General features: G+C 41.7%; 1 protein-coding gene across 1 annotated transcript; it reads right to left on the reverse strand.

Annotated features, from left to right (window-relative positions):
* Nucleotides 1-1,158: 1,158 nt before the first annotated feature.
* LOC112255537 (1,25-dihydroxyvitamin D(3) 24-hydroxylase, mitochondrial) lies at nucleotides 1,159-13,819 on the reverse strand. Its single transcript, XM_042325035.1, has 12 exons — nucleotides 13,492-13,819; nucleotides 13,141-13,331; nucleotides 12,950-13,043; nucleotides 12,755-12,848; nucleotides 12,393-12,484; nucleotides 9,602-9,713; nucleotides 6,025-6,176; nucleotides 5,211-5,377; nucleotides 4,523-4,601; nucleotides 4,206-4,403; nucleotides 2,563-2,674; nucleotides 1,159-2,204 (listed from the first exon to the last, which is right to left on the reverse strand). The coding sequence occupies exons 1-11, from the start codon at nucleotides 13,750-13,752 to the stop codon at nucleotides 2,564-2,566; spliced, it is 1,551 nt and encodes a 516-aa protein (XP_042180969.1). The 5' UTR covers nucleotides 13,753-13,819; the 3' UTR covers nucleotides 1,159-2,204; nucleotide 2,563.
* Nucleotides 13,820-23,808: the final 9,989 nt, after the last annotated feature.

Genomic DNA, 23,808 nt, shown 5'->3' on the forward strand with positions numbered 1-23,808 from the left:
ACAGGTAGACATTACAGGTAATAACAGGTAGACATTACAGGTAATAACAGGTAGACATTACAATGAATAACAGGTAGACATTACAATGAATAACAGGTAGACATTACAGGTAATAACAGGTAGACATTACAGCTAATAACAGGTAGACATTACAGGTAATAACAGGTAGACATTACAATGAATAACAGGTAGACATTACAGGTAATAACAGGTAGACATTACAATGAATAACAGGTAGACATTACAGGTAATAACAGGTTGACATTACAGGTAATAACAGGTAGACATTACAGGTAATAACAGGTAGACACTACAGGTAATAACAGGTAGACATTACAGGTAATAACAGGTAGGCATTACAATGAATAACAGGTAGACATTACAGGTAATAACAGGTAGACATTACAGGTAATAACAGGTAATAACAGGTAGACATTACAATGAATAACAGGTAGACATTACAGGTAATAACAGGTAGACATTACAGGTAATAACAGGTAATAACAGGTAGACATTACAATGAATAACAGGTTGACATTACAGGTAATAACAGGTAGACATTTCACATTTTGTATTGGTGATCTTTCTGCATAAGCATTTGAAGTAAAGTGAAATTAAATATAACTGAATATGATGCAATATTGTCAATATTTTTCCACACTGCAGAAGTATCCTTAAAGGATCCCAAATGGTTTAAAACAGTTTAATATATTTTTCTTATCAATAAGACTAAAACAGAAGTTATATGATTGTGTGATCCTGGTCTAGCTGTATCTGCTGACTTGCGATCACACATTGCATGGGTTTAAACCAAGGATGTATATAAACCCTGTATTGGCCATTGAGAGGGTTTGAAGCCACCGGTCGGCCATATTGGCACCCCCCAGTAGGAGCAGTCCTCCATAGGAATGAATGTGATTCTACAGTATTTCAATTAAATGTTTCAAGGACAAAATTACATGTATTTAACTATTTGTTTTGTAGTGGGGACGGTAACGTTAGTAATGTTTTTTTAAAAGTATTACTTGAAGGTAAGTGTTTTCATACATATATTTGTTTAATGTTTAGTTCACATACTATAATTTACAAGTATGCATTAAGATGTAATAGAACAAACGTGACAAAAAAAGAATGACATAAAATGAATTTCTATTGCTTCCAAACTATTCACCACAGTGCTCCCTATCAGTCATCTAGAGTATATATATATCAATGATTGTTTTAAACAATACCTGCGTTTTCATGTGTGTATTCCTCTAACTCTCTCTCCCCTCTTTAAAATACGTTATGTCAATAAGGTACATGCAAAGGCTATAGTATACTACCTGAAATACACTCAATTTCCAAAGCAGAAATTAACAATATTACCACTTTTCAGCAAAGTATGTATTTCAGACCATTAATATCAGATTAGTAAAACCAAACATTTACAGTGAGAAACTTACGAAATTATAATAAACCGCTCCTTGTTGTCAGACTACAGCTGCACTATGCTGTGTGGATAGTTGATATATCTGATGCTGGTGTTACTGAACAGCAGCCCTGAGCTGAGCACAAGAGCCAGTAAGATTACCATATGGTGCATTCCTTGACATTTTCACACAATAATATGATGATATATCAAAGTCAGACATTATTAGGTCCTTAGCTTGTGTGTAGCTATGATACAGTTGTATTAATCTTAAATCGTATTCTGCAAATTAATTTCAATCATTAACATTTCTGCAACAAAATCAGAAAGTGGATTAAATATATAAAGAATTGTATGAATATATTCTAAGAAATACTAGTGTTCCATGTAGGCCTACATCATGTTGACACTATAAGTGCACTTCATACACAATGAAAAAGAAACACAAGTAGACTTTTTACATGTATATAATTTACCATAAGAACACAACGTATACAAAAGTCATCATTTCATGAATATATTTGACACAAGAACAGTTGTGTAAGATTAGTGGGCAGTAAGTACAGCTGCTGTATCGTAGAAGTGACAGTGAGCAACAAGTAAACTGTCATATTTAATTGTTTAAATATATTTAATATTAGTTTGAGGTATATTGGACAGGATTACATAAATACATATTTATATCTGAAATAGTTCATTGTTATTTACAGAGCAGCAATATGTGGAGTCTCTCGGGAAGTTCAGGCCCACAACTCATCTCCCTGTTGTGAAGTCCAAATGGGCTGTATTTGATCTGTTCAGCAAAAAAATAACATATGGAATCAAATTTAATATTTAAAAACATGCTGATATGTTTCCTGACTGTTTGCGAGTTTAATGTAACTTTTTTGTAGTTTCCCCCCCATACATTATTTTATATGCTGTATTTATGTGTTATATACATTTGAGATATGTTATATATATATACAGTACCAGTCAAAAGTTTGGACACACTTTTACTCATTCAAGGGTTTTTCTTTATTTTTTATTGAATAACAGGTAGACAATGAACAACAAGACATTACAATGACTAACAGGAAAACATTACAATGATTTAAGTCTTAGTATATGGATGATTTTGAGGTATAGTCAAGAGCGAGTTTTATTCTTACCTCATCGTCTGATGAATGCCACAGGGAGTTCACGGTTGGGAACTAGCATCCCGGAATGGATAACATCAACTGGTTCACAATCTGTCGCCACAACTTCATAATCCTTGACCACCTTATAGAAAGAGGGGGAAAAAAGAGCAATCGTTAGATAAGGAAGGGCATGTAAAACATCAGTATCAAATGAGGTAAGAGTCACATGGTGAAATAAAAATATCTTTCAAATTTGAAACACATTGTAGGACAGCGTATATGCAGTGTATTCGGAAATTATTCAGACCCATTGACTTTTTCCACATTTTGTTACATTTTAAATTTATTCTAAAATGGATTAAACTGTTTTTTCCCCCATCAATCTACACACAATACCCCATAATGACAAAGCAAAAACAGGTTTTTAGAAATTTTGCAAATTAGGTTGGATGGGGATCGTCGCTGCACAGCTGTTTTCAGGTCTCTCCAGCGATGTTCGATCGGGTTCACGTCCGCGCTCTGGCTGGGCCACACAAGGACATTCAGAGACTTGTCCCGAAGCCACTCCTGTGTTGTCTTGGTTGTGTGCTTAGGGTCATTGTCCTGTTGAAAGGTGAACCTTCACCACAGTCTAAGGTCCTGAGCGCTCTGCAAGAGGTTTTCATCAATGATCTCTCTGTACTTTGCTCCGTTCATCCGTCCCTCGATCTTGACTAGTCTCCCAGTCCCTGCCACTGAAAAACATCTCCACAGCATGATGCTACCACCACTATGCTTCACCGCAGGGACGGTGCCAGGTTTCCTCCAGACGTGATGCTTGGCATTCAGGCCAAAGAGTTCAATGGTTTTATCAGACCAGAGAATATTGTTTCTCATGGTCTGCATCCTTTAGGTGCCTTTTGGCATTCTCCAAGCAGGCTGTCATGTGCCTTTTACTGAGGAGTGGCTTCTGTCCGGCCAATCTACCATAAAGGCCTGATTGGTGGAGTGCTGCAAGGAAGGATCTTCCACAAACTCTGGAGCTCTGTCAGAGTGACCATCGGGTTCTTGGTCACCATGCTGACCAAGGCCCTTCTCCACCAATTGCTCAGTTTGGCCAGGTGACCATCTCTAAGAAGAATGATTGAAGAATGATGGAGGGCACTGTGGTACCTCTACACAATCCTGTCTCGCAGCTCTACGGACAATCCCTTCGCCCTCAACACTTGTTTTTTGCTCTGACATGCACTGTCAACTGTGGGACCCTAAATAGACAGGTGTGTGCCTTTCCAAATCTTGTCCAATCAATTTAATTGACCACAGGTGGACTCCAATCAAGTTGTAGAAAAATCTCAACAATTGTCAATGGAAACAGGATGCACCTGAGCTCAATTTCGAATCTCATAGCAAAGGGTCTGAATAACCATTTGCAAAAATGTCTAAACATCTTGTTTTTGCTTTATGATTATGGGGTATTGTGTGTAGATTGATGAGGAAACTGTTTTATTGAATCCATTTTAGAATAAGGCTGTAATGTAACAAAATGTGGAAAATTCAAGGGGTTGGAATGCTTTCCGAATGCACTGTAAATTTAAGCCTGATTCAAGAAGAGAGAGTAATATTCACGTGTTCAGCACTACCTGCAGTGATATTACAATTTTGGCGACTTGGCGGTCACAGGAGGTTGTTCTTACCCAGCAGAGTGCCAACTGCAGCTGTAACTCTGCCAGACGCCGCCCGATGCACATCCTCTTCCCAATGCCAAACGATACATGGGCAAAGGGGTTGATGGGTCTGCTTTCTCTTAACCAACGCTCTGGCTTAAACAGGCTACTGTGCTCAAAGTACTCCTCATTGGCACCGAGAGCATGGCTGTTGATCATCAACACTGTCTGCAAATGAAAAACAAAAATCTTGATTAGACATCAATCAAATGTACATGTTAATTGATCCGAGACTAATCAACCGAACATGTGCTCTTAAATGAGGGAATTGGAAGTAACCCACGTACCCCCTTGGGAATGGAGTAATCCCCCAACACAGTGTCTTTGTCTAAGGTCCGACTCGTGAAGGGAACTGACGGCGATAACCTGCAGGAATTTGAAAACATTGCTTGGGAATATAGCCTTGAAGCAGGGGGATGCATATACATGTAAGCTCTTTAGGATCAGTTAAACATACTCAAACCATTTCAAACGGAAAGTTGAAAGGAAATATAACTAATCCCCTGTCAAACGTTATAAGCATTCTCTGCGTGGGTTTACGCATTAAACTCTCAAAACACTTGTTACGTTTCAAACTCTTGTGACATCATGAGATTTAGTGTTATTATCGGTGTAGTAGTACTAAGGTATTTAAGGACAACAACGTGACCTTACTGTTGTTGCTATAAGCTGTAGTGAATGGTCACCCAGTCATTGTACCTAGTTATCTCACTATAAACTGCTTGCCTACAGTTTTTGAATTACCGAGGGCATGGCTGGTTTGACATTACGCAACTACTCCATTGATTTGGAGTTGAGAAAAATGTATGTGTGTACTCTGTCAGTATCTGCAACTGTATGGTTATTTCAGATTAAGATCTGAGGGGTACCGATAGCCTATAGCTAGCCTACTTCATCTGTTCTGCACTTGTGTTTGAGTATACAGTACAGTCTGTGGTGTTGTCGTTTTTGCGTCAGTGGAATGTCTCACTGTACCTCATGGACTCCTTGAGGCAGGCCTTGAGGTAGGGCATTCTCTGGAGGTACTCAGCGCTGGGAGTCTGATTGGCAGGAAGAACTTCTCTAATTTCCTGGAGCAGCTTCCCCTGAGCGCATGGGTTACGGGAGAGGTTGAAAATAGCCCACAGCAAGCTGTTGGCAGTCTGGAAAAAACATCAGAGAGAGAGAGACAGAGAGACAGAAAGCAAGAGAGAGAGGCCAAGAGAGGCAGAGAGCAAGAGAGACAAACAGACAAAGAGAGAGAGAGAGAGAGAGGGATGGGAAAGATGTCAGACTCAGAGAGATACTATGAATTGCATTCCAGTGAGGGGTTCTACAGTTAATGGAGCTGAGGAATGTGAGGGATTCCTCAGGATCTTTGTTCCTTCTCTCACAGGGAGGGAATACCACTTAAAATGTGGAATGCAAAAAGTCAAAGGTCAAAGTAAGGAATGAAGTAAGGAGAAAAGTCAAAAATAAAGGATTAAGTATCATGTTTTCCCTGCTTATTGTTCTGAAAATAGAATAGTGAAATAGGCACTGGTGCAAGTGAATGATATATCTGGCCCTATCCTTGTTTGAAGGACCGAGATTCAAAACCGGGTCTCAAGACAGTTAGCTCGCTAAAGCTAATGCCTAGGCGTAAAGCAAGCCGTCAGGTCTCAAGCCACGTTATTCATCGCAGTTCACCTAAAAAACTGGAGGCCCTATCACACTTCAATGTTGTGACGCTAAATTATTAGCAAGGATACTCAACATGCGAGCGTGGTTCATCGAACCAGCTCTGTTACATTTGTCAATTGATCCTTACCGTCTCCACTCCTCCAATCTGGAGCTCTGTGATGGCGGCGTACAGCTCCTTCTTGGACAGGTGACTGTGGCGGTAGATGTCACCCAGAAAGTCGTCACCGGGCCCCGTTGTCTCTGTGTGGTGCTTTATCTTCTTGTCTATGTAGACTTTGGCTAGAGACAACAGGAAGAGAAAAATAGGAACTAATAAACGGATGGATATATAGAGTATAAGGTAACAATTACTTCACATTTTAAAGCCATTCTGAGGGTCAACTTCATTCACCAAAACATGGATTCCATTTGAGAAAAGCTGCAACCAGTCATAAAACAATGGTAATTGTAAACATCTAAAAACATGAAGACTATAGTAAACATGCCCTAAAATGACCTGTAACGGTATTCGTCGTCGGAAGAAGAGGAATCAACGGACCAAAGCGCAGCATGGTAAATGTTCATGCTTGGTTTATTAAAACTGAACACTAACAAAAATAAACAAGAGAATAACCGAAACAGTCCTGTAAGGTGAAAACACTAAACAGAAATGAACTACCCACAAAAACCATGAGGGGAAAAGATACCTAAGTATGGTTCCCAATCAGAGACAACGATAGACAGCTGTTCCTGATTGAGAACCATACCCGGCCAAAACAAAGAAATACAAAAACATAGAAAAAGGAACATAGAATGCCCACCCAAATCACACCCTGACCAAACCAAAATAGAGACATAAAAAGCTCTAAGGTCAGGGCATTCTTTCATAAGCCAGCAAACACCTTTCATCTCCTGAAGTGCAACATACAATTGTTTAAGCATATGTTGCAGAACAGTGATTCAAATATGTTTTTCTGAATATCGATCTTAAGGGGGTTAGCCATCAGTGACAGAGTTGACAAGCCACTGAACGAGTTGACAACAGATACTCAAAACAGACGTATTTTTGCCTCTAAAAATACAAGTTCAATACAAAACATTTGTAAAATATGGAAAATTATTAATTTGAAAATCCCTAAATTGAGTTGAGTTGACGTTAGACAACATTTTTAGAAGAGAGTTGTCACGACTTCTGCCGAAGTTGGTGCCTCTCCTTGTTCGGGCGACGTTCGACAGTCGTCGTCACCGGCTTTCTAGCTGCCATGGATCTACGTTTATTTTTCCATTTGTTTTGTCTTGATTGTACACACATGGTTCCCATTACGTTATAATTATTTTCCCTATTTAACCACCTGGTTCCCATGATGTTTTGTGTGTGATTGTATCTTGTTAGTCTTCTGTGTTGGTGTGTTTTCCCTGCGTGGAATTTATGGTTGTTTATTTTTCGAGTAAAGTACATAATTTTTTATATTTTTTATATATATACATATATTTTTTTACCCCGTTTTCTCCCCAATTTCGTGGTATCCAGCTACTATCTTGTCTCATCTTTACAACTCCCGTACGGCCCCGGAGAGACAAAGGTTGAAAGTCATGCGTCCTCCGATACACAACTGCTTCTTAACACAGCGCGCATCCAACCCGGAAGCCAGCCGCAACAATGGACGAAACACCGTGCACCTGGCAACCTTGGTTAGCGAGCACTGCGCCCGGCCCGCCACAGGACTCGCTGGTGCGCGATGAGACAAGGATATCCCTACCGGCCAACCCCTCCCTAACCTGGACGACGCTAGGCCAATTGCGCGTTGCCCCCCGGACCTCCCGGTCGCGGCCGGTTACGACAGAGCCTGTGCGCGAACCCAGAGTCTCTGGTAGTACAGCACCCTTAACCACTGCGCCACCCGGGAGGCCCAAAGTACATTATTTTACTCAGTTCTGTGTCCTGTGCCTGACTCCGTCCTCACCTCTGCACACTGACACCTGACAAGAGTAGATGTTTTACAGAGATAAAAAAAAAAATCTTCATTCAAGTGATATACAAAATAGCAATTTAGTTCTTCCTCAGTTGCTTTATAACTTTATAACTTTATAACAAATGTATAACTTTATAACATATTTGAACTAAAATTCATATTCTATCAGGCAGATAGAGTTGGCAGTTTATTGTTGTGACCATGGCAATTTCGATATTGTTTGTTTAAATCTATCAAAAGTAGAGAACTACGTGTAATGAGGACATGAAGAAGGGGTCCTTATGATATAGCTGTCCCTGCTTATTCCTGATTCATTTAGGATTTTTGACAAATCTGACAGTTCACCAAATCTCCGGAAACATTTTTTAGGAATTTTGATAAATTTTTGATAGAAATATTCTTTAAAGTCACAGAAGGCTATTGCAAAAAACTACATTAGATAACTTTTCAGTTAATAACCATTATTGCCATTTATTTTTATTTAAAATACTTTTTGGAAGAGTTTGACATTTGAATCCTTTGCCTCCGGACATTGGTAATATTGAAAGTATTTAGAAAATTCACAAACAAATATTTTCACTTATAAAATTCCTGTAAATGCAGATTTTAAGCTCAAATAATGCAACTAAATATTTTTTTTATGGGACAATCCCAGCCGAACAAGGATTGTCCCAACTTTCAAGGATCCCTGAGCTAATTTCCTTCCCATTTTGCCATGAGACAGAGAAAATGTTGCAGTTTTAAAGCTAATTTACTGTAATTAAGAACATTATATAGTTCATTATATAATTCATGGCTATCTGGGGGCCCAACTTCCGGGAGGGGCGAAGCTCATTGGCCTCCTGCCTAGGGTGTTGTGCTACACCAGTGAGTGTGTGTGGGGGGCGGGGGGGCAAGCCACTGCCAAGCAAGCAACACAAAAAACGATCAGTAGCAAAGTCCTGAGCCAACATTCCACACCTCCCTCCTCCCCTCCAGCCCTCTATCCCACCATCCCTCCCACTATTACAAATACAAATATTTGGGAGACTTCTCCCTCGTAGGTCATCCGGTTTACTACCACTCTGGCTGTGTCATGTAAGAAGTGTAGAGCCAACTGCATTGATCACAGAGGCACCCTGCTCATATCTCTCTGTCTGCTATCACCTGACTGGAAATGTGCTCAAAACAGTTTGTGGGTCATACGTCATCTGGAGAAAGAGCTGCAAAACACGCGCTGTGGTGTAGGGATTGGGGGGTTGCCTAGGGAGGGGTTTAAAGTGAATGTGGCGGGCTGAGAGGTTTCATCAGGGGGAGAGAGGACATGGAGAGGAAGTTCCTTTAGAGGGAGGGTGGCTGGACGTGAGAGCGAGGGTTGGAGGGTTGATATGGAGGTTGTGAGTTTAAGAAAGGGGGAAAAGAAGATGGGGTTGTTTTAGACCTGGTTTAGACATGGAGGAGAGGTTTCAGGGGGACAGAGGGGATGTGAAGGGGAGGTTTCAGGGGGACAGAAGGGACATGGAGGGGAGGTTTCAGGGGGACAGAGGAGACATGGAGGGGAGATTTCAGGGGGACAGAGGCGAGATGGAGGGGAGGTTTCAGGGGGACAGAAGGGACATGGAGGGGAGGTTTCAGGGGGACAGAGGGGACATGGAGGGGAGGTTTCAGGGGGGACAGAGGGAACATGGAGGGGAGGTTACTTTAGAGGGATGGGGAGGGGTGTTGCAAGAGAGAGTCAGGGGACATTGAAAAGGTGTTAGAGGTTGTTTGTACCTATGCTGAATATACGGTCCCATGCCATAGTGTGGGCCTGCCACGTTTTGGTGTTCACTTTTTTGTGGAGCTCCACTGGCGTGACCATCATTATGCCAAATGTGCTCATCATCTACATAGAGAGAGAGAGAGAGAGAGAGAGAGAGAGAGAGAGAGAGAGAGAGAGGGAGAGAGAGAGAGAGAGAGAGAGAGAGAGAGAGAGAGAGAGAGAGAGAGAGAGAGAGAGAGAGAGAGAGACTTTAAATGTAACAATCAAATAAAGACATACAGTAACAATGTATTTTTGCAAGTAACCATTCATTCATTTCCAAGGTCTTCCTACAGTATTTCAATGGCAATTTATAGCACATGGCCATGGTTACTATAACAAAAAATGTTATGACCTTTTTTACTATGTTTTTGTCTCCTTCATGTGGTATTATTGATTTGCTCCAGTAATTTACAGCCAGCCCCCAGCCGAGAGATAGTCTATTGCACCATCAGTAACTGTCGCTGTGGTGATTATAGCCCACTCATTCAAGTGAACTCAATGACCTGCTCTCTTTCTATAGGCTCAGAGAGCGAGCGTGCAGCCTAGCTGTGTCACAAAAAGCCAGTGCTAAGAAGCTACTCCAAAAATATAGTTCACCAAGATACACATTACTTCACACCGGAATAAGTTAAGCTACACTAAAGCTACCCTTTAGAAAAACATAATTTAATTAACTAAAGTCACTTTGAACAAGTAGCCTCTGAACTGCTTAGTGAAAATTATAACCAAAAATGATAACATGTACATCTGAAGTGTCATAGACGACAAATTGCAAGAACAGTCCACTAGAGTCAGATTGTTAAGAGAATGTCATTTAACTTGGTAATTTTTTCCTATTAAAGACAAAAAGTGAGAATTAGGCACACAAAAGTGTTTCAAGTGACTATTAGACAGGTCTGAAATGATTGACTACTTCACATATGTTTTATTATATTTTTGCAAAAACAGTGGTGTGTAGTTCCAGTAGTTATCTACACTGCTACATGATAAAACAGTATTGTGTAGTTCCAGTAGTTATCTACACTGCTACATGATAAAACAGTGGTGTGTAGTTCCAGTAGTTATCTACACTGCTACATGATAAAACAGTATTGTGTAGTTCCAGTAGTTATCTACACTGCTACATGATAAAACAGTATTGTGTAGTTCCAGTAGTTATCTACACTGCTACATGATAAAACAGTATTGTGTAGTTCCAGTAGTTATCTACACTGCTACATGATAAAACAGTATTGTGTAGTTCCAGTAGTTATCTACACTGCTACATGATAAAACAGTATTGTGTAGTTCCAGTAGTTATCTACACTGCTACATGATAAAACAGTATTGTTAGTTCCAGTAGTTATCTTCCAGTAGTTTATCTACACTGCTACATGATAAAACAGTATTGTGTAGTTCCAGTAGTTATCTACACTGCTACATGATAAAACAGTATTGTGTAGTTCCAGTAGTTATCTACACTGCTACATGATAAAACAGTATTGTGTAGTTCCAGTAGTTATCTACACTGCTACATGATAAAACAGTATTGTGTAGTTCCAGTAGTTATCTACACTGCTACATGATAAAACAGTATTGTGTAGTTCCAGTAGTTATCTACACTGCTACATGATAAAACAGTATTGTGTAGTTCCAGTAGTTATCTACACTGCTACATGATAAAACAGTATTGTGTAGTTCCAGTAGTTATCTACACTGCTACATGATAAAACAGTATTGTGTAGTTCCAGTAGTTATCTACACTGCTACATGATAAAACAGTATTGTGTAGTTCCAGTAGTTATCTACACTGCTACATGATAAAACAGTATTGTGTAGTTCCAGTAGTTATCTACACTGCTACATGATAAAACAGTATTGTGTAGTTCCAGTAGTTATCTACACTGCTACATGATAAAACAGTATTGTGTAGTTCCAGTAGTTATCTACACTGCTACATGATAAAACAGTATTGTGTAGTTCCAGTAGTTATCTACACTGCTACATGATAAAACAGTATTGTGTAGTTCCAGTAGTTATCTACACTGCTACATGATAAAACAGTATTGTGTAGTTCCAGTAGTTATCTACACTGCTACATGATAAAACAGTATTGTGTAGTTCCAGTAGTTATCTACACTGCTACATGATAAAACAGTATTAGTTCCAGTAGTTATCTACACTTCATGATAAAACAGTTCCAGTTATCTACACTGCTACATGATAAAACAGTATTGTGTAGTTCCAGTAGTTATCTACACTGCTACATGATAAAACAGTAGTGTGTAGTTCCAGTAGTTATCTACACTGCTACATGATAAAACAGTATTGTGTAGTTCCAGTAGTTATCTACACTGCTACATGATAAAACAGTATTGTGTAGTTCCAGTAGTTATCTACACTGCTACATGATAAAACAGTATTGTGTAGTTCCAGTAGTTATCTACACTGCTACATGATAAAACAGTATTGTGTAGTTCCAGTAGTTATCTACACTGCTACATGATAAAACAGTAGTGTGTAGTACCAGTAGTTAGCTACACTGCTACATGGCAAAAAAAGTAGTTAACACAAGCAAAATTATAATTTAATTCAACTACCACCAAGCTACTGCAAATTCGAGTTAAACTATTAGTTGAACTACATGTAGTTCACTACTTCCCAACACTCCAGAAAGATCACTAAGGTTATCAAGTCGGGGGTCTTCAGCTGCGCCCACAATACAGTCTACCCTTCACTATGCAGATAGTAATTCGATGTGTAAAATCATGAACCACTTACTGTTTTTATGGACATGATAAAGGTCATAGCCTCCTCGTTGACGTTGTCATGCAGAAGTCCGAATCTTTTGTCATAGAGCACTAAGCAAATGGCTGTAAGTATAACGAGGATCAACAATCAGATCATAAACATTTGAAAACATGAATTGATTTATGAATGAATGAACTCATGCTGAGAAACGAACAATTATACCGTGTATTCATTCTAATAAGAGGTTTACTAAATTGTTTTTTTAAACAATAAAATTATATTTAGAATAATGTAATGTATTTAATACATCTGAATTAGATATAAGCAACAATTGATATCTAACTACAAATATGTTCGTTATTTGTAGCCTAATCATTCAATAGAGTACGTACTCTCCATTGACCATTTATTCAATTCGAAGTACAAGTCCTCAAATCGTCCATTGTCAGTCACTTGTCCAATTCTACTAACGAAATCCGACAACACCTACATTTTGGAGACAGAAATTACAGTAAATACCAGACATTCTTTGATCAAATTCACGTTGAATTGTACTGTTTTAACGCAGAGAAAATGATCTTACAAACCTGATTTATTTTTCCATCAAGTTTCGCGACTTCGGTGGGTTTCATCAATTTCTGCTGAAATGCGCTTCTCATCCTCTGCCAGTCTTTCCCTTCCCTAAAAATCATGCGGAAAAATATGAGCTATTTTTATCTGTATACTACTGCTAAGCAAATAGCTTGATATCATATTAATATTGAAAATTGCTACTTACAGAATAAGAAGTCCATATGCCTCGTCTCTGAAGTCTCGGTAGGCTTTCCAGGGTTTAATCTCCAGACGCTGCGGGTAAACGCTCTCATTTCTGTACAGCGTTTCCACCAAGCAAGGTGCGCCAATATGGACCGATTCAAAGGAGCCGAGTTTCATCCGGAAAATCTTGCCGAATTTCTTATGGTAATCAATCTAAAAGAAATACATATAATTCACAATACATTTACTTCACCCAAAACAAATTTTATTATTTATTAAACTGTGTATATTTTCTCTCGAAAATTACATTTATTTTCAATGCTTAATGTTATTAATCCTATAGGCTAATTATAATAACTGTTTTATAATTTACCAATGCATCATGTTGTCTTTGCAGCCCTCCTTTGCGGAGTAGTTCTATCAAACTGCCAAATAAGGGCCAATTGGTGGGTCCAGGTATCGAATAAAGGCTCTGAGTTTGCGAGGGAAGACTTTGTCCACAAGGCGCAACCACCGCAGCATCCTTCGGGTCCAGGACGCACACTGAAGACGTTGGCTTGAAGTGCTGCAACCCAACCGTCTTCTTCTTTAACAATTCGACTATCTGTTTTACCTTTTGGATTTGTGCCCTCATTTTCAACCAGCGATAGGCTAATAGCGGATATGCACTGGGGCACTTGGCGCTCAACACGAATGAATGTAATTTGCGTAAGTTGTTGGAAACTTGGAACTACTCAGCCATCTAGTTTCTTGGAACTGTCACACCTTCCACAATATATATATATACTCTGAGAGTGTTTATTCCGGACGAACCCATAACCAATCAGGGATCAGTCCTGCATGGTGTAGCCGTTGAGCCCACACCATTCAATTATGGATCAATGTTGTGACGATCGCATGACTCCAGATAGACGGAGGAAGTACCCTTGCCCCCGCTTTATAAATAAACATATCGGCATAAACTGAAGGTGAACGAAAGGTGAAGCGGTTCGCTTGAACCCTAGTGGAGTCCACCACGGGAGGCTACGGAGGGGATGACGGCTCATAATTATGTCCGGAAGGTAGCAAATGGAATCCCATCAAACACCTGGAAACCATGTATTTTATGTATTTGATCAAATTCCACTCATCCTACTCCAGACATTAACACAAGTCCGTTCTCCCCAATTAAGCTGCCACCAATCTCCTGCGGACTGTCCAAAATTGGGAAAACCAGAGGCAATACTACTACTGTACCACAGTTCTGTCATTTGCACAAATATTTACTTAATACCCACAGCTCATACTATTTGGCAAGGATGCACAATGTTTTTCCAAGAGTGATAAAAAATACACTATATACACAAAAGTATGTGGACACCCCTTCAAATTAGTGGATTTGGCCATTTCAGCCACACCCGTTGCTGACATGTGTATAAAATCGAGCACACAGCCATGCAATCTCCATAGACAAACACCGGCAGAGAATCCGTCATAGGATGCCACCTTTCCAACAAGTCAGTTTGTCAAATGTCTGCCCTGCTAGAGATGCCTCGGGTCAACTGTAAGTGCTGTTATTGTGAAATGGAAACTTCTAGGAGCAACAACGGCTCAGCTGTGAAGTGGTAGGCCACACAAGCTCACAGAATGGGACTGCCGAATTCTGAAAGACGTGCGTAAAAATCATCCGCCCTCGCTTGCAACACCCACTACCGAGTTCCAAACGGCCTCTGGAAGCAACGTCACTGTTAGTTGGGAGTGTCATGAAATGAGTTTCCATGGCCGAGCAGCTGCACACAAGCCTAAGATCTCCATGTGCAATGCCAAGCGTCAGCTGGAGTGGTGTAAAGCTCGCCGCCATTGGACTCTGGAGCAGGGGAAACGCGTTCTCTGGAGTGATGAATCACGCTTCACCATCTGGCAGTCCGACTGAGTTTGGCAGATGCCAGGAGAACGCTATCTGCTCCAATGCATAGTGCCAACTGTAATGTTTAGTGGAGGAGGAATAATGGTCTGGGGCTGTTTTTCATGGTTCGGGCTAGGCCTCTTAGTTCCAGTGAAAGGAAATGTTAACGCTACAGCATACAATGACATTCTGACGATTCTGTGCTTCCAACTTTGTGGCAACAGTTTGGGGAAGGCCCTTTCCTGTTTCAGCATGACAATGCCCCTGTGCAAAAAGCGAGGTCCATACAGAAATGGTTTGTCGAGATTGGTGTGAAAGAACTTGACTGGCCTGCATAGAGCCCTGACCTCAACCCCATCGAACACCTTTGGGATGAACTGGAATGTAGATTGTGAGCAAGGCCTAATCGCCCAACATCAGTGCCCAACCTATTAATGCTCTTGTAGCTGAATGGAAACAAGTCCCTGCAACAATGTTCCAACATCTAGTGGAATGCCTTCCCAAAATAGTGGAGGCTGTTATTGCAGCAAAGGTGGGACCAACTCCATATTAATGCCCATGATTTTAGAATGAGATGTTCGACGAGCAGCTGTCCATATATTTTGACCTTATATTTTTGATCATGTAGTGTACATCTTATAGGTGTCCCTAGTGGTCAATTTCATTGGTTAGAATATGTTTTTGATAGTTTACTGTAATGGAGAATCCCCATTTCCATCAGTAGTATTAGAACAACTCAAACTACTTATAATTATTATATTTCTATGGTTTTAAGCCCAGTAGCCTATAACAGAAAGGTATGGAAGGCTCTGTCATAATGGCATATCAATCAACCTCTTGACATGACTACAATAAAAATCTAGTTGAGGATTGAGCTTCCCCCCTTGTGGTTAGCTTCACACCCAACACGTCAGCAGTCACATTAGGAGGGCATGTCAGCGATGGCATGTTTTTGGATAACCTGCGATGAAGCCCATGCACAATGTTGTTGCCCTGTAACAGGGCTTACTCACAGAGATGCCATCGTAATAACCTTGAACCCTGAGCAATGTTTGTTGGAGGGTTTATGAGGGTCCTCAACACACTATCCTACAGAATTCACCAGGATGAAGCTCCGTAAACTCTTAGAATTAGTGATGACTTGAGGAACCCTGGAGGTCCTCAAGGAACCATTGCTATTCAATGGTTCATATTTGCACCTTTGGTGAGTTGAGGAACCTTTTAATGGTTCAATGTATTAATGGTTCCTGGAGGAACCCTGGAGTGGAATCGTGTCCTAGTAGGGGTGTGATTTAATGTCACATGCACAAGTACAGTGAAATGCCTTTCTTGCAAACTCAAAAACCAACAATACAATAATCTATAACAATGTATTACTAGAAAAAACCAACACGAGAAATAAGAATAAGAAATATGAAATACACAAAGTAAATAAGCATGCTATATTCAGGAAATATTTTAAAAAGTCAGTTCCAATACCATATTAACAATGTGCAGGGATACTAGAGTGATGGAGGTAGATATGTATAGGGGGAAGGAGACAGGGATACTGGAGTGATGGAGGTAGATATGTATAGGGGTAAGGGGACAGGGATACTGGAGTGATGGAGGTAGATATGTATAGGGGTAAGGTGACAGAGATACTAGAGTGATGGAGGTAGATATGTATAGGGGTAAGGTGACAGAGATACTGGAGTGATGGAGGTAGATATGTATAGGGGTAAGGGACAGGGATACTGGAGTGATGGAGGTAGATAGGGTATAGGGGTAAGGTGACAGGGATACTGGAGTGATAGAGGTAGATATGTATAGGGGTAGGTGACAGGGATACTGAGTGATGGAGGTAGATATGTATAGGGGAAGGAGACAGGGATACTGGAGTGATGGAGGTAGATATGTATAGGGGTATGGTGACAGGGATACTGGAGTGATGGAGGTAGATATGTATAGGGGTAAGGTGACAGGGATACTGGAGTGATGGAGGTAGATATGTATAGGGGTAAGGTGACAGGGATACTGGAGTGATGGAGGTAGATATGTATAGGGGTAAGGTGACAGGGATACTGGAGTGATGGAGGTAGATATATATAGGGGTAAGGGGATACTGAAGTGATGGAGGTAGATAGGGTATAGGGGTAAGGTGACAGGGATACTGGAGTGATGGAGGTAGATATATATAGGGGTATGGTGACAGGGATACTGGAAGTGATGGAGGTAGATAGGGTATAGGGGTAAGGTGACAGGGATACTGGAGTGATGGAGGTAGATATATATAGGGGTAAGGTGACAGGGATACTGGAGTGATGGAGGTAGATATGTATAGGGGTAAGGTGACAGGGATACTGGAGTGATGGAGGTAGATATATATAGGGGTAAGGTGACAGGGATACTGAAGTGATGGAGGTAGATATGTATAGGGGTAAGGTGACAGGGATACTGGAGTGATGGAGGTAGATATATATAGGGGTAAGGGGATACTGAAGTGATGGAGGTAGATAGGGTATAGGGGTAAGGTGACAGGGATACTGGAGTGATGGAGGTAGATATATATAGGGGTATGGTGACAGGGATACTGGAGTGATGGAGGTAGATATATATAGGGGTAAGGTGACAGGGATACTGGAGTGATGGAGGTAGATATATATAGGGGTAAGGTGACAGGGATACTGGAGTGATGGAGGTAGATATGTATAGGGGTAAGGTGACAGGGATACTGAAGTGATGGAGGTAGATATATATAGGGGTAAGGTGACAAGGATACTGAAGTGATGGAGGTAGATAGGGTATAGGGGTAAGGTGACAGGGATACTGGAGTGATGGAGGTAGATATATATAGGGGTATGGTGACAGGGATACTGGCGTGATGGAGGTAGATATATATAGGGGTAAGGTGACAGGGATACTGGAGTGATGGAGGTAGATATATATAGGGGTAAGGTGACAGGGATACTGGAGTGATGGAGGTAGATATGTATAGGGGTAAGGTGACAGGGATACTGGAGTGATGGAGGTAGATATATATAGGGGTAAGGGGATACTGAAGTGATGGAGGTAGATAGGGTATAGGGGTAAGGTGACAGGGATACTGGAGTGATGGAGGTAGATATATGTAGGGGTATGGTGACAGGGATACTGGAGTGATGGAGGTAGATATATATAGGGGTAAGGTGACAGGGATACTGGAGTGATGGAGGTAGGTATATATAGGGGTAAGGTGACAGGGATACTGGAGTGATGGAGGTAGATATATATAGGTGTAAGGGGATACTGAAGTGATGGAGGTAGATATATATAGGGGTAAGGTGACAAGGATACTGGAGTGATGGAGGTAGATATATATAGGGGTAAGGTGACAGGGATACTGGAGTGATGGAGGTAGATATGTATAGGGGTAAGGTGACAGGGATACTGGAGTGATGGAGGTAGATATGTATAGGGGTAAGGTGACAGGGATACTGGAGTGATGGAGGTAGATATGTATAGGGGTAAGGTGACAGGGATACTGGAGTGATGGAGGTAGATATGTATAGGGGTAAGGGGATACTGCGGTGATGGAGGTAGATATATATAGGGGTAAGGTGACAAGGATACTGGAGTGATGGAGGTAGATATATATAGGGGTAAGGTGACAGGGATACTGGAGTGATGGAGGTAGATATATATAGGGGTAAGGTGACAGGGATACTGGAGTGATGGAAGTAGATATATATAGGGGTAAGGTGACTAGGCAACAGGATATAAGATAAACAGAGTAGCAGCAGCTTGTATGTGAGTGGGTGTTTAGAGTCAATATAAATGTATGTGCATGTTATGTGTGTGTGAGTGTGTGTGTGTGTTGGAGTGTGTGTGTGTGTTGGAGTGAGTGTGTGTGAATGTGTAGGGCCCTGTGAGTGTGTAGGGCCTTGTGAATGTGTAGGGTCCTGTGAATGTGTAGGGCCCTGTGAATGTGTAGGGCCTTGTGAATGTGTAGGACCTTGTGAATGTGTAGGGTCCTGTGAATGTGTAGGGCCTTGTGAATGTGTAGGGCCTTGTGAGGTGTAGGGCCCTGTGAATGTGTAGGGCCTTGTGAATGTGTAGGGCCTTGTGAATGTGTAGGGTCCTGTGAGTGTGTAGGGTCCTGTGAGTGTGTAGGGTCCTGTGAGTGTGTAGGGTCCTGTGAGTGTGTAGGGTCCTGTGAGTGTGTAGGGTCCTGTGAGTGTGTAGGGTGAGTGTTTAGGGTCCTGTGAGTGTGTAGGGTCCTGTGAGTGTGTAGGGTCCTGTGAGTGTGTAGGGTCCTGTGAGTGTGTAGGGTCCTGTGAATGTGTAGGGTCCTGTGAGTGTGTAGGGTCCTGTGAGTGTGTAGGGTCCTGTGAGTGTGTAGGGTCCTGTGAGTGTGTAGGGTCCTGTGAATGTGTAGGGTCCTGTGAGTGTGTAGGGTCCTGTGAGTGTGTAGGGTCCTGTGAGTGTGTAGGGTCCTGTGAGTGTGTAGGGTCCTGTGAGTGTGTAGGGTCCTGTGAGTGTGTAGGGTCCTGTGAGTGTGTAGGGTCCTGTGAGTGTGTAGGGTCCTGTGAGTGTGTAGGGTCCTGTGAATGTGTAGGGTCCTGTGAATGTGTAGGGTCCTGTGAGTGTGTAGGGTCCTGTGAGTGTGTAGGGTCCTGTGAGTGTGTAGGGTCCTGTGAATGTGTAGGGTCCTGTGAGTGTGTAGGGTCCTGTGAGTGTGTAGGGTCCTGTGAGTGTGTAGGGTCCTGTGAATGTGTAGGGTCCTGTGAATGTATAGGGTCCTGTGAGTGTGTAGGGTCCTGTGAGTGTGTAGGGTCCTGTGAATGTGTAGGGTCCTGTGAGTGTGTAGGGCCTTGTGAATGTGTAGGGTCCTGTGAGTGTGTAGGGTCCTGTGAATGTGTAGGGTCCTGTGAGTGTGTAGGGTCCTGTGAGTGTGTAGGGTCCTGTGAGTGTGTAGGGTCCTGTGAGTGTGTAGGGTCCTGTGAGTGTGTAGGGTCCTGTGAGTGTGTAGGGTCCTGTGAGTGTGTAGGGTCCTGTGAATGTGTAGGGTCCTGTGAGTGTGTAGGGTCCTGTGAGTGTGTAGGGTCCTGTGAATGTGTAGGGTCCTGTGAGTGTGTAGGGTCCTGTGAGTGTGTAGGGTCCTGTGAGTGTGTAGGGTCCTGTGAGTGTGTAGGGTCCTGTGAATGTGTAGGGTCCTGTGAATGTGTAGGGTCCTGTGAATGTGTAGGGTCCTGTGAGTGTGTAGGGTCCTGTGAGTGTGCATAGCGACAGTGCAAAAAATGTGATAAAAGGTCAATGATGATACAAGTTTAACCCCGATAGTCTGTATAGCTATTTTGTTAGCTATTTATCAGTCGTATTGCTTGGGGATAGAAGCTGTTCAAGAGCCTGTTGGTGTCAGACTTGATGCACCTGTACCGCTTGAAGTGCGGCAGCAGAGAGAATAGTCTATGGCTTGGGTGTTTGGAATCTTTTACGATTTCCCGGGCCTTCTTTTCACACCGTCTGATATAGAGGTCCTGGGTGGCAGGGAGCTCGGCCCCAGTGATGTACTGGTCTGTCCACACCACCCTCTGTACCACCATGCAATTGAGGGCGTTGCTATCACCATAATAAGCAGGGATGCAGACAGTCAATATGCTCTCAATGGTACAGCTGTAGAACCTACTAAAGATTTTACTAACTTTTTCAACCTCCTGAGGGCAAAGAGGCCTTCTTCACGACTGTGTGTGCGTGTTTGGACCATTTTAAGTCTTTAGTGTTTTGGACACAGAGGAACTTGAAGCTGTCTACCTGCTCCACAGCCGCCCCGTCGATGTGGATTGGGGCGTGCTTACCCCTTAGTTTCCTGTAGTACACGATCAGCTCTCTGGTCTTGCTGACGTTGAGGGATAAGTTGTTGCTCCGGCACCACACTGCCAGGTCACTGACCTCCTCCCTGTCGGCTGACTCATCATCGCCGGTGATCAGGATTACCACCGCTGTGTCGTCAGTGAACTTGATGATGGCGTTGGAGTCGTGCTTGGCCACGCAGTCATGGGTGAACAGGGAATACAGGAGGGGACTATGCACACATCCCTGTGGCCCCTGTTAAGGGTCAGCGTGGCAGAGGTGATGTTGCCTACCCTCACCACCTGGGGTCATCCCGTCAGGAAGTCCAGGATCAAGTTGCAGAGGGAGGTGTTAAGACCGAGAGTTCTAAGCTTGGTGATGAGCTTGGCGGGGACAATGGTGTTGAACGCTGAGCTGTAGTCAAAGAACCGCATTCTCACATAGGTATTCCTCTTATCTAGGTGGGTGAGGGCAGTGTGGAGAGCAATTGAGATTGTATCATCTAGGATCTGTTGGAGCGGTATGCAAATTGGAGTGGGACTCTTGGGTGTCTGGGATGATGGAGTTAATATGTGCCTTGACCACCCTCTCAAAGCACTTCATGATTACAAAAGATTCAACACTGAACGTTCTGTAGCTTCAATGAGGCTAACAGAGGTGCACGAGTTCCTCAAGAGCTTATGTAAATCCCAAAGTTGGAATAGTTAGCACTTTATTACTACATATAATCAGCAATGTTAAAAGTATTCATATTATTATATTATATTATATGTCATATGCATATAATATAATATGTAATATGTAATATGTAATATGCATAAATATTCAAGGAAATAAAAATGTGCAGTGTACAAAATGAACATGATGGATAGGAATGACATACAGTGCATTCGGAAAGTATTCAGACCACTTGAAGTTACAACCGTATTCTAAGATGGATTAAATATCCCCCCCCCATCAAGCACAATACCCCATAATGACAAAGCAATAACCGTTTTTTAGATTTCTTTGAAAATGTTTTTTTTTTAAACCCGGTAATGTCACATTTATATAAGTATTCTGACCCTTTACTCAGTACTTTGTTGACGCACCTTTGGCAGCAATTACAGCCTTTGAGTCTTCTTAGGTATGACGCTACAAGCTCGGCACACATGTATTTGGTGAGTTTCTCCCAAATACCTTTCTCCCAAATACCTCTCTACCTTTAATGCTTCAGAAGTTTTTTGGTACAATTCCCCAGATCTGTGCCTCGACACAATCCTGTCTCGGAGCTCTATGGACAATTCCCCTCGACTTCATGGCTTGGTTTTTGCTCTGACATGTACTGTTAACTGTGGCACCTTATATAGACAGGTGTGTGCCTTTCCAAATCATGTCCAATCAATTGGATTTACCAGAGGTGGACACCAATCAAGTTGTAGAAATACTTCTCTTTGTCATTATAGGGTCTAGTGTGTAGATTGATGAGGGAAACATTTCATTTAATACATTTTAGAATAAGACTGTAACGTAACAAAATGTGGAAAAAGTCATGGGGTCTGAATACTTTCCAAATGCACTGTACACTAATGGGTGGCCAAAAATAACTATCTGAAAGCCACGCCTTCAATCTGATAGGCTGCCACCTCTACAATATATTATTAAAAAGGTTCAAAATCAAACCCCTCCCATCACAAAAAGATCCTGGTTTGAACCTTTACACAGGGGTTCTACTAAGCTAATATAGGGAATTGTCTTAATATCGTCATACCATGGATCATTTAGCTATTTGATTTAGAATTGTGAGACCCCTGTAGGTATACTATATATATATACATATATATTTGATAATGCAACACGTTCATAAATGGCAAAACAGAAAAATATGAAAAATAAATAAATCATTAAGAATACATTTTTGGAGCCTCCCGAGCGGAGCTGCGGTCTAAGACACTGTATCGCATTGCTTTAGGCGTCACTACAGACCCTGGTTCGATCCCAGGCTGTCTCACTACCTTGAACGGGAGTCCCATACAATTGGCCCAGCATCGACTGGGTTAGGGGAGGGTTTGGTCGTGGGGGCTTTACTTGGCTCATCTTGCTCTAGGGACTCCTTGTGGTTTGGTTTGGTGTGGCGGGTCATGTTTCGCAGGACGCATGACTTGACCTTCGCCTCTCCCGAGCCCGTTGGGGAGTTGCAGCGATGAGACAAGGTCATAGTTGGATATCACAAAATTGGGGAGAAAAAGGGGGTAAAAATACAAAAGAAATATGTAATAAAAAAAACATTACAGTTTTGAAGTGTCTGTCTAGGATATATAAGAAAACTCAGGAAAAATTTGTGTTTTTTGGACACTAATTTAAACCCCTATTTTAGTTGGCACAAAACTACCTCCATACTTCATACATTTTCAAAACCGGGTTATTTTCAGACGAGTCTGGGTCGTAGAGCAAAACAAAGAACACCATTGTGTTCGTGAGAGTCTCATCTTTCCATAGACTGTAATAGCCAAACTGTTCAGACGCTACAGACGTTTTTGTGAGAAGACCGATTTTTGGGATGTCTCCTGGTCTGACAAACAACGCTGTAGCTCTGCCACTTTCCACCGCAGGTGCGGAAGGCCGACATAGGCAGATTCTGTGGATTGAGACCCAGCCCATGCAAAAATACATATCTCTAGCTTAAACTGACAGAGTTTGATGGGGTTGTTTCTTAGATTGACGGGTGAGTTAATAGACTCATAAGGAAAATAACAACAACAATGTGTATGGAAGCTCTGAATCTGTATAGAAACAATGGAGGTGAAAGATGGTCTTATAAAGAATGATATGTTCAAAAATTGTAAACATTAATCAAAAGTAATTTCATAAAACCTTAAAACGTACAGTACAATTAGGTTTCAATGCGTCTAGCAATAACGTCTCCATTTCTGACATAAAATCAATTTTTTTTGTGTGAAAAACATCCAGCATCAAATGCGTGTCTACCATAATCTACCATTCGATGAAACATCC

Source organism: Oncorhynchus tshawytscha, linkage group LG07 (assembly GCF_018296145.1).
Source record: "Oncorhynchus tshawytscha isolate Ot180627B linkage group LG07, Otsh_v2.0, whole genome shotgun sequence".
In the NCBI taxonomy this organism is placed as follows: Eukaryota; Metazoa; Chordata; class Actinopteri; order Salmoniformes; family Salmonidae; genus Oncorhynchus; species Oncorhynchus tshawytscha.